Source organism: Mesoplodon mirus (genome assembly GCF_964341445.2).
Source record: "Mesoplodon mirus genome assembly, chromosome: 10".
Lineage (NCBI taxonomy): Eukaryota > Metazoa > Chordata > Mammalia > Artiodactyla > Ziphiidae > Mesoplodon > Mesoplodon mirus.
Window position 1 is genome coordinate 30475125 of NC_138986.1, and position 12435 is coordinate 30487559.

The 12435-nt window shown below is 36.3% G+C and overlaps 2 protein-coding genes across 2 annotated transcripts; one reads left to right on the top strand and one right to left on the bottom strand.

Moving 5' to 3' along the window:
* Nucleotides 1–264: 264 nt before the first annotated feature.
* Nucleotides 265–1362, top strand: LOC309811337 (trace amine-associated receptor 1; the record flags this gene model as incomplete). Its single annotated transcript, XM_082633978.1, has 1 exon — nt 265–1362. One exon carries the CDS (start codon nt 265–267, stop codon nt 1282–1284), a length of 1020 nt encoding a protein of 339 aa, XP_082490104.1. The 3' UTR covers nt 1285–1362.
* A 9755-nt stretch (nt 1363–11117) lies between these two features.
* Nucleotides 11118–12141, bottom strand: LOC309810876 (trace amine-associated receptor 6-like; the record flags this gene model as incomplete). The annotated part of the gene is given in 3 exon segments (XM_082633202.1): nt 11118–11338; nt 11341–12120; nt 12123–12141. Coding segments are annotated over 3 exon segments (1020 nt in total).
* Nucleotides 12142–12435: the final 294 nt, after the last annotated feature.

Below are 12435 nucleotides of genomic sequence, written 5' to 3' on the forward strand. Positions count from 1 at the left end.
AAAAATAATTGTAGAACTGAATTACTGAACTAAACTTGGAAATAAAAGCTCTTTCCAAAATAATCATTTTTCAGCAAGAAGTAATAGGTAAATGCATTAAAAGTGAGAAGAATCAAATTGCTGATGATTTCCTTTCTTTTTTCCTCCCAGGTTTCTGGGATACATATATGGAAATAAAAGAAGGAACTCTAACCTGATCATGGATTTCGAAGAAAGACTCCTCAACACACAAAGGAAAAGATAACTAGTGCATAGCCCTCAGAAATGATGTCCTTTTGCCACAATATAATTAATATCTCCTGTGTGAAAAGCAGCTGGTCAAATGACGTCCGTGCTTCCCTGTACAGTTTAATGGTGCTCATAATTCTGACTACAGTGATTGGCAATCTAATAGTTATTATTTCTATATCACACTTCAAGGAACTTCATACCCCAACTAATTGGCTCATTCATTCCATGGCTACTGTGGACTTTCTGCTGGGGTGTCTGGTCATGCCTTATAGTATGGTGAGATCCATTGAGCACTGCTGGTATTTTGGAGAAATCTTCTGTAAAATTCACACCAGCACTGATATTATGCTGAGCTCAGCATCAATTTTTCATTTGTCTTTCATTTCCATTGACCGTTACTATGCTGTGTGTGACCCACTGAGATACAAAACTAAGATCAACATCTTGGTTATTTTTGTGATGATCTTCATTAGTTGGAGTATTCCTGCTCTTTTTGCATTTGGAATGATCTTTCTGGAGCTAAACTTCAAAGGAGCTGAAGAGACGTATTACAAACACATTCACTGCATAGGGTGTTGCTCTGTCTTCTTCAGCAAAACATCTGGGGTTCTGGCCTTTATGACTTCTTTCTATATACCTGGCTCTATTATGATATGCATCTATTGTAGAATATATTTCATAGCGAAAGGGCAGGCAAGATCAATTAATGATGCAAATCAGAAGTTTCGAATTGGGTTGGAAGAGAAAAATGGAATTTCACGAAGCAAAGAAAGGAAAGCTACAAAGACTTTAGGGATTGTGATGGGGGTTTTCTTAACATGCTGGTGTCCTTTCTTTGTCTGCGCAGTCATGGATCCTTTCCTGGACTATACTATTCCACCCATCCTGAACGATGCATTGATTTGGTTTGGCTACTTGAATTCCACTTTAAATCCAATGGTTTATGCATTTTTCTATCCCTGGTTCAGAAGAGCACTGAAGATGATTCTATTTGGTAAAATTTTCCAAAAAGATTCATCTAGATGTAAATTATTTTTAGAATTAAATCCATAGAATTATTAGACCTTACTGTTTTGCCAAACAGTTGGTGATCATATTTATGAACACAACATAATATCACCCACATGCACCAGCTACAGGGGCTTTTATCAAGTATTAGGGTCAAAGATTGTGTAGTTAGATATGATGCTTATACCTTACTTCCTATTTTCCATTCTTATTATACATATTGAAGCTTTACAAGCCCAGAATTTAGGGACTTATATTTTAAAGAACTTCTCCCACCCTTACATGAACTGCCATGAAATTGACAGTGGTACCTTACTCAGTTGTTCAGTGGTGGAAACTAAGAGGCTACATTTGGGGATGCAAATTAGAAGGGATTCATCATTCATTTGCTTGAATATATGTGTCTTTTTGTAAAATCAACTAAAAGTATACATTAAATGTTACTATTAAGTAATTGTTTACACAATTTGCTATTTATCATTAATTCTTATTTATATATTCTAATTCTTAAATTCGATTTTTATATTTTAAAAATGTTTTTTTCTGATTTTCATACTTGTAGGAAATTTAGAAAATAAAGTAAAAAATAAGAATAATATATCACCTAGAAACAAAATGAAATTAAAATATCACTCAGAGCTCACTTCCTGAAAGAACCATATCATTCAAAATTCTTAAAAACTTCACTTTTTAGTGACTGTATAATATTACATTGTATGGATGCACAAAACTTTTTTTTTAACCGTTTTCCCATTGTTGACCACTTAGTTCATTTTGATTCCTTTTTTTCAAACAATAGAAATTAATTCCTGTTACCTACGCTGTTAGTAACACCTATAGCAAGAAAGGTGTTTTTGGCAGTAAGGTTTTACGGTGAGCCTGCAACATACCAGGGAGGCATCAGGTCAGCTCCAATCATTGAAGAAATTAAAGTCATAAAGACTGTTTATAATGTATGCTCACAATTCAGTGACAATAGATGACAAAGGCCAAAAACAAACACAAGTAAAAGAATTCTTGCTGCTAAGAAAAAAGTTGGTTTCGTCCAGTATTATACCCTCTGTTGACACAGAATCTTAATTTATTCTATGTATGTAATTTACTCATAACTCTAAAATTTGAAATTAATCATTAAGGGACAAACAAAACTAGTATTAACTAAGAGTTTTCTGGGGCTTCCCTGGTGGCGCAGTGGTTGAGAGTCCGTCTGCTGATGCAGGAGACACGGGTTCGTGCCTTGGTCTGGAAAGATCCCACATGCCGTGGAGAGGCTGGACCCGTGAGCCACGGCCGCTGAGCCTGCGCGTCCGGAGCATGTGCTCCGCAATGGGAGAGGCCACAACAGTGAGAGGCCCGCGTACCACACAAAAAAAAAAAAAAAAAAAAAAAAAATCAAAAAAAACAACTTATCTAAGAAAAAGGATCGGAAAGCAGCTAAGACCCTGGGCATAGTAATGGGTGTGTTTCTAGCTAGCTGGTTGCCTTGTTTTTTGGTTGTTTTGATCGACCCATATCTAGACTATTGTACTCCCATAATAGTACTTGATTTTTAGTGTGGCTTGGGTACTTCAACTCTACTTGCAATCCCCTCATTCCTGGCTTTTTTTTTTGCGGTATGCGGGCCTCTCACTGTTGTGGCCTCTCCCGTTGTGGAGCACAGGCTCCGGACGCACAGGCTCAGCGGCCATGGCTCACGGGCCCAGCCGCTCCACGGCATATGGGATCCTCCCAGACCGGGGCACGAACCCATGTCCCCTGCATCGGCAGGCGGACCCTCAACCACTGTGCCACCAGGGAAGCCCATTCCTGGCTTTTTTAAATCCATGGTTTCTGAAAGCTCTTAAATACATACTGTCAGGAAAAATATTTAGCTCCCATTCAGAAATTGCAAATGTGTTACCTGAAACACATTCATAAAAAAGCCATTACAAAAGTGAATAAAGTATTGAAAATGACACTGTTATTATTTTGACCTGAAGCATGTACCTCACATCCTCAGATCACTGCAAGTATTATTCTATTAAATTACAGTAATCCTAGATCCAGCTATAATTTAATAATATAATTTAAATATATAGGGTCAACTTGTGTCTTGAAGCATAATATTCAATAAGGACTACTCCCCTCATTACAGTTTTTATTCCCTGTACTTGTTGGTAGAAAAGCAAATGTTCATAATATGAACGTATGATTGGTAGCCCATGAGTATTTTTATGTTTACCAAAGAATATTTACTAACCCCATCGGACTGGTAGTCTTGAAGTGAACATTTTAGGCTGTGTCCAGGAAGAGACATTAGGTTGTGAGAAACACTGCTGGGATCCTTCTTCTTAAGAGTCTCACAAGCCCATGAACATAACCCTATCATGCCTCTCCCTTCACAGATAAAGACATTAAACTTGAATTGCCCCCCTTCAGTGGTGACAGATGCTTCATGTCCAGTGATTCTTCTGCTATGTTTGGCTTTCCCTCCAATCCTGCTTTTATTTTATTTTATTTTATTTTATTTTATTTTATTTTTGCAGTACGCGGGCCTCTCACTGTTGTGGTCTCTCCCGTTACGGAGCACAGGCTCCGGATGCGCAGGCTCAGCGGCCATGGCTCACGGACCCAGCCGCCCCGCAGCATGTAGGATCTTCCCTGACCGGGGCACGAACCCGTGTCCCCTGCATTGGCAGGCGGACTCCCAACCACTGCGCCACCAGGGAAGCCCTATTCCTGCTTTTAAAAGTCTTACTTGTTGCTCTACTTCTGAACTATTCTTTACTCTGAAAACTTCATGGTGGGTGTGTGTGTGTGTGTGTGTTAGAGAGAAAAAAAATTATTCATGATGCATGTTAAAGCCTGTAAGACAGTCTTTATTCAAGGGAAACTTCTGCAATAGGGTTTTTGTAGTAAGGGAGAGAGATTGCCCTCAGCTCCAACAAGGTCAAGTGAGGATTTATACCCAATGAACTGGGTTGTGGGTAGTGGATAGAAAATGACTAAGAGTAAATATCAGGGTTAAGGAGGATTCTTGCTAGGCTGACCCATCTGAATTCTTGCTGAAGGCAGGCCAGATAAGATAGTGATAAGATAGTGAGGCTGGTCAGATACCAGTTGCTGCTGACAGCACACTGAAGTTGTTAAAGAACACACCTGTCAAAAGCAGGACATAGGTAAAGCAGCCCCAGGTGGTGTACTCTGTGTGTAAATACTGATGACAACACAGCCTGCCATGAGCCTACCAATAAGATCTCAGGCCTAAGTGCCTTTCCTGGGGGGAAAATCAGCAGGGAAGAGAGTGGTGAAGCATAATGCTCATTTGCATGGTAAGAAAACTTAGCACAACAAATAATAACCTTCCAGTGATTTTAGCTCCAAATTACCAAATTAGCCAAACAAATTCTGATAAACTAAAGGAGACTATATTAAGAGAGGGAAAAAATCAGACGTATGTATGTATGTATGTATGTATGTGTATATTTCATGTTGAAAGGAACCAAACTTAAAATACTGATCTGTAAAAACAAATCTGGATCATTTCTAAAAATCACTAAAATTCTAAAGAGGCAATGATAGAAAGACCCGCATCAAATCTTTCTTACATCTAACTCACAAGTTACCTCTCTTACCTAGGAAATTATTGTTTGAGTGAGATATAGCAAAGCAAGATAAAATCACTGTTTTCAGAGAAATGGTCTCAGAGGTGGAGTGTTAGAGCTACGTAACCAGTAAGAGGAGAAAAATCATTTGTGATAAAGCAAGTATAATGAGTTCTCTCCTAATTTTTTCCACTTTATTTGCAATATATTATTGAGCTTGTTGGATATTTTCCTTCTTATTTGAGTAAAATACATATGCATTCATAGAATTTTAGATACTAGAGGAAAAATTATTATGTAATTTCTTTTTTGTTTTTTCCTTGAAATTCTGAGAAATTTTTATACTTCCAAAGTCATTATTTCAGAGTCTCTGTGTCTGTTACCTGTCTGTAATTTTCTTCTCTGAAAGAATGAAATTTGAACTAAAAAATAATGCAATTTTTGCTCCTCTCCAGAATTGCTAGCAAATATTTCTTTTTGCCTCCTAATAAATAAACAATTTTCTATGCTTTCATTAGGTCATTGTTTGCAGTGTTGACATTAATTTGATCCTTTGTTGAAATGTTATTGATAAAAATTAAAAAAAGGCATAACAACAATGTCCCATGATAAAAGAGAGATGTCATAGAGGGTTTAACTTTATATTATTAAAAAATAACTGTGTCTTTTCTGGAGGTGAATCTTCAAAGGAAAGGAATCTCTATTTTGCTAAGTTTTTACATAACAAACAAAATCCCAAGTGCATTTAATGTCATGACAATTTCTTTTTTTAACAAAGCAGTAGACCAGCAGTCATATTTGCATTTGCTTACTTACTTTGTAATTTTTGGCTAAAAGCTTAAGATAAAGGCTCATTATCTTCCACATTACCTTAAAAAATCTTCCATGTAATAACTTTTTAAATAAATGTGTGTCTTATTCTATCCTTTTGTCTTTATCTAATACTTAAATTTTAAACAGTTCTTTAATATACATAACCATTCATCGCAAACATGATATAATACTATTAATTTCTAGCAGCTGTTTCATCACATGTCTTCCAAAAAAATAAAATAAAATAAATAAAGTTCACTTTACAAACCTAAGAGGTTAAATTATATCCTTTCACGGATTAAATTTTCAAAAATGAAGCTTAAAACTCCAAAAATTATACCATGAATTATTGAACAGTATACTATATTGTATTAGGAATGCTATGTCTATAGATATACAGTGACAAATGCACAAGTTATTTTGTGGTAAGTTTTAGTTATCTTTCAAGATAATTTTTAAAAGAATTAAAAAATTTAATTCATGAAAGTAAAGAAGATAAAAAGCAGAATAAAGTTAATTAATTAAAGAAGGTGATTAGGTGTTTAAGATTTCATTATATTCAGTATCTGAGAGCTTAGGAACCAAAGTGATAAGTAATCAAATAATTTGTGTTGTGTGTTCCCAAATGGATACTCTGCAGTTTATAAAGCAGTTGAATAGGTCTTTGTCCCTCTTACATTTTACTCTCTATGTTTTGGTTTCTCAAGTTCAACTCAATTGCATAATATTTGATTGTACAATCAAAATATATCTTAAGAAAAATACTAATCTAAGAAATTAAATCACTATACCCAGAGCAAATAAAATGTGCCATAATGTTAAGATTTCAAATAATACACATTGGAAAAAATTGCTGAGCTATGGTAGCAAATACTGTAAATATAATTTTCAAAGGTACATGCATTCTCATTAATATCTTTTCCAAGTAAATCTGGCAAGGACAGGCTTGTGGGTTTATTTTCCCAATGAACCAGTGAGATTTAATCTCTTCTCTGGCCAAAGTCTATTCTCCGACCTGTCCTTAGATCTCACTAATGCTTACCATTGGTCATCAGAGTTACACATCCAGTCCCAACGCTGGAAAAACAAACCAAATCTATGTCATACTCTGGGTGAGTCAGCCCCATTATTTTCACATTTTAAGGACAATAGCATACATTATATATGGCGACTGCTTAAACAATGAGCACCCTATGCGTCAAATTTGTTGCCAACGTGAGACTTAAAATCTGTGAACAAAATGACCTCAACCTGAATTTGAGTTCATGAATGAATGCGGCTGCCAAATGAAAGGAGATAACCCATGAGAATTACACAGTCTATCATCTGAGACATTTTCCCCTTTTGTGAGGTGATTCCTGTATAATCTTGTAGGCTTTAGCATATTTTTAGTTTATGTATATTGCTCTAAATTCTAAAATCTATATTGTTCACATTGGAGAGAAAAATGTTTCCTTAATTGAAGAGTATGTATTAAGTGGCAGGATCCAAACATTTCCAAATATCTACATGAAAAATTGAAAAAAAAAGCACAATCTTTAGATCACAATTATTGTTTTAGGCCCAACGTTAAATAATAGTTCCCCAGGAGGGGATATATCCAACTAATTGATTCACACAAGTGGGACAGGGAAAATTCTTGATCTGCCTACAGATTCGGAATCCTGAGTAAGGGCTACACATTGGTACAATAAGAACATGCATTTACCCAGACTACTTAGATGGTTTTAATTGGGTTATTTAGAGGTTGGGTGACAATATTCATTCAGTTGTCTTTAGTCCCTCTTTAGTCAAGGGATGCTCCTTAGACTAAAAGCATTGGCATCTCCCAAGAGCCGCTGAGAAATGCAAATTCTCAGCCCCCACCCCAGAATTAGGATCTGTGCTTTGAGAAGACGTCTAGGTGATTCATATGCACATTAAAGTTGGGAAGCAGTGCTCCTGGTCAGTAGCGAGTTCATCCTTAGATGGAAAATGCGCTAGCTGGGCCGCTCTGAAAATTTGCACAGCCAACGATTTTTACTGCTTTTTCCTCTTTCTTTCACAGGAAAGAGAGGAACACAGTATTTCTGCAAAAGACTCATAATACCCACAAGACAAAGTCAATGAATTCACCGGACCTTTGGAACCCCCCAGAAATACAATTTTGCTTTGCTCTGATGAACAATTCATGCCCTAGAAATGTGAAGTCTGGGCTGAGTGCCTGTGCCATGTACATTTTCATGATCGGTGCCACAGTGATGACCATGCTGGGCAACCTTCCATTGCCCATTTCAAGCAGCTCCACTCCCCAACCAACTTCCTGATCCTCTCCATGGCCACCACTGAGAGGTTTTTTGATTTTTTTTTTAATAATCATACTTAAATTTTTATTTATTTATTTATTTATTTTTGGCTGCGTTGGGTCTTCGTTGCTGTGCGCAGGCTTTCTCTAGTTGCAGCGAGCGGAGGCTACTCTTCATTGCCATGTGCGGGCTTCTCACTGCGGTGGCTTCTCTTGTTGTGGAGCACGGGCTCTAGGCACGCGGGCTTCAGTAGTTGTGACTGAACTACGGGCTTAGTTGCTCCGTGGCATGTGGGATCTCCCCAGACCAGCGATCTAATCAGTGTCCCCTGCAATGGCAGGCGGATTCTTAACAAATGTGCCACCAGGGAAGTCCTGTCCTCAGCACTTTCTGATTCAAACCCCCATGCAAAGTTTCTCTAGGGACACTGCCTTCCTATATTAGAAGATGGCATCTCCCTACATCGTTTACCCAACACGTCTACCATTGCAGTTTATCACTTTTCAAGAAATGACATAAAGAGCAGAAATAAAGCACAAATAGAAGTTGGAGGAATGACGCTTGGTAGCGTCCATAGCCCCTGAATACAGCTCCTGATTAATATTAGAGAGGAAGAGTTGGAGGATCTTAAAGTACTGCTACAAAAAAATATTTTTAAGCACTTTAACAACACTAAGATGTAATTCCTAAGATATTTAAATCTCTTTAAGATGTAGTCTCTGAACTCTTCCCATGCAGGTATTATTTAGTTTCATTCAGTAAGAAAAAAATATACTAGAGACACATACTGAAAAGATAGTCTGCTGAAATAAAAGAAATAAACACATAAACCTAACCTCAATGTACAGATGAGAAGAGAGAAGTATATTGGTAATATCAATTTTAATTATACTTATTTCTCCACAAACATTAAAATTATAGAGCTGAATTACAAATTAAATGCCCCCCTCCTGCTGTATACGCATACTGTCCATTCTACATAAAGTTAGACTTCGTAAAAGCACATAGAAGTATATGCATATATGGGGGCCATATTACATATGCTGTTTTATAAGCTGGGTCAGAGTTTTCTGGTTTTGTTTTGATTTTAGTCAAAAAATACATTGTGGTTGTCTTTTCATGTCAATTGATACAGAACTTCTTAGCTTTTTTTCTCGGCTTTGTAACATTTTATTGCACAGGTGGATCATATTTCCTTAATTTATCCCATATTGGTTTAGGTTTTTTCCAGTTAATAATTAAGAGATATTAAATGCATGTCCCTGTCATCTTTGCTTCTTTGCCTGACTCTTTTCTTAGGATTAATTGCCAGAAATAGAATTAGAGTGTCAAATGACATGCATGATTTAAAATTTTACATAAATATCTTAATCCCCCTCAGAAAGAAGATACTAAATTATATTTTCCCTAGATGTATATGAGCATGCTCAACTCTCACGAGAGTGCTCAATTTCCCACACTCTAATTAATATCAGATATTATTGATCCCTCTAAAGTTTGCCAATTTGAGATATGAAGCGCTATTACACTTTTATTAGTATTTTTGATTATTTGAACATTTGACATTTTCATGTATTTATTAGCCATACTTCTGTAAAATTGAATATTTATTTGTTTAGCAGAATGTTTGTCTCTATCTTACTGTTCTGTAAAATGCTTTTACATTTTTAAATCTACTAATCCTTTCTTCATCATATATGCTGCCAATAGTTTCCAAGTTTGCCTTTTCTTCCTTCACATGGGTTTGTTTTCTTTTAAAGTTTAAAAATTTAAATTTAGTGCATGAATCTATATGGATTTTCTGTTATGATTCCACCAATAAAAACTATGAAAGCTATGTTATCTTTTAGCTTTTTAACATCTGGAAGAAATCAGTTTTGATTTTGTGAACTGCATGAAGCAAGATGCTTAAGAATTTTTCAGAAAGTTTTATACAACATCAACATTTCTACATTATCCACTTTTTTCTAATAACTTGAGTAACAGTGTCATTTTTATCACAGACAATGTATAAACTCACAATAGTTTATAGGAAAAACATAACAGAAAATTGCCCACTATCAAGACTGGAAGGTAAAACAAAAAACCTCATGGACTGAGAAGACTATTACATAAAAGGATAATTACTATTGGAGGAATTGTACCATTTGCTCATGACTTTTCCCACATTTACAAAATATCCCTCAAAATGTAAAGTATGAGTCTCGCATTGAGTCTGAAATGGCTGATGTGTAGGGCTAGAGACCTTTAGGATTTCCAGAAATACCAGAAGCCAAGAAACAACGCACAGAAAATGAAAGTAAATCGAGTCCAAAGAAAGACAAGGAATACATGACATTACCAGGGAACATGGAACAAAGAAACTTTTGAAAGTGAAAAAAAAAGGTTAAGTTTGGTAGAAAATGTAAGACAGGTACGGGAGGCCTGAAAGAGAGAAGTAACTGACAGAGCAGGAAAGTGCACAGATTTGAGGAAACTAGAAAATATTACCATTGTGTCAACCATTAGTTAGTAAAGATATTTCTATCAAATGCTCAAGGATGTTCACATCACCAAGAAGGTAAAGTATAAAGGTGATGCTCCTGAAATTGAGGTACCATTTCTCCTCCCCAATTTAGTGGGTCATTCTCAAGCACTGTATTTCATGTCATAATTATTGGGAAATTACAAAAATATCACCAGGTCAATTTCAAAATTTTCAAATCATCAATATGAAATTTAGCCTTATTTAGAAATTAATTTTTATGGTCGATGAACTCTCCTTTAATATTGGTCAGTTTGATAAGTTTCATTACAAAAAAAAAAAAAAAAGCAACAGCCCGGTGAAAGCGAATCACAGAAATTTTTGACAACTTGGAAGTGAGTAGAACAAATTGTAAGGAAGAGAGGAATGGAAATCAAAGACAGCAAAGAGGTTTTCAGGTTACAAAGGGAAGAGTCAGTGGAATAAAAAAGAAAAGGACAGGGAGTGTCTGTAGGGAGTGGGGTATGCTAAGCTCTGCAACGGTTTAACAAGTATTTAACATTTATTACTCAAATATTTTTAGAGAAGTAACAAGACTGAAAATCATTGACTTACTCGATTAAATCTGAAAAGCAATTTGTTTACTCTTCATTAACAATCTTACTTGCTTTTTAAAAAACTCATTTCATTTGGAAAATGTAAAGATATCTTCAACTTCCGCAATCCAATGGCTTATATTTTTTCAGAGAACAAATTCATGCTTGCAGAACTGTTCTTGAAAACCCGACCACTCACAAAAACTTTGATGGCTTTCTTAAGCCATGGGTAAAATAAAGCATAAAGCAAGGGGTTCATGGCTGAATTATAATAAGCCCACCTACACCAAATGTCATAAATATAGGCAGGGGTTGGGAAACCCATAAAGGCATCAATTAATGATCCAGTACTATATGTAACCATGAAATCATAAATGTTATGACCGTGATACCCAGGGCTTTAGCTGCTTTCTTGGCTACTCTGGATTTATAACTGTCTGATGATGATTCTGTCTTGCCACCAGTATTTTCAATCATTTTAGCCTGTTGCCTAGCCACAAGAAAAATATTGTCATAGAGAATCATTGCAACAAGGGTGGTTATAAAGAATAGAAAATCTATCAACACCCAGTTTTGATTTACAACTGTCTGACAACCTCCTATACAGTTGAGGGCACTAGATAATTCTTCTAGCCCATCATCATAGGCACCTGTGTAGAACTCGACACCACTGTAAGTAAAGGGCAGGATCCAGGAGATGCTGATGTATATCCCCGACACAGACACCGTGAACTTGGTGGGATAGACCAGAGAGTCAGTAACAGCAATGTGCCTTTCAGTGGAGATGAAGCTCAAGTGGAAGAGGGAAGAGTAACAAAATGCCACATCACAGCAGCTGTAAAGGGCACAAAATCTGGCTCCAAAGTACCAGCAGCTCTCCACGGACCTGACTGTGCTGAAGCACATCACAGTCACACCCGCCAGAAAGTCAGCGCAGGCCAAAGAGTTGATCAAGAAATTGGCTGGAGGATGCACCTGCTTGAAATAAAGAACTGAAGTCATCACCAAGAAGTTTCCGAATCCAGCCAATAAAGACCCAAAGCCAAACACTGTGTACAGAATCACCCGAGATCCAGACAAGTAGCAGGTTTTAATACAAGGTCTATTCACATTCTCATAGCAGAGCTGCACAATATCAGTTGGGAAAGGTTGCTAGTCATGGTTCTGCAGTTTGATGCCTGCTGTGTTGCTGCCTTCAGAAAAATGGTTTTCAATTCTGGAAATTAAAAATATAAAATAAAACTGCATACTTGAGTACTACTTTTAAAAGTTACCTCATGTTACATCCATTTCCCATTTTGTTATGAAGAGTAATTAAAAGAATTTTTTAAACTTAGAAATGTATTCTTTCTGTGTTTACATAATTATTTCTGTAACTATGTCTAAATCTCACAGATAGGTAACTCTAAGCAAATCTTCTATGATTTTTCATCACTCCAGAAATCACATTATCT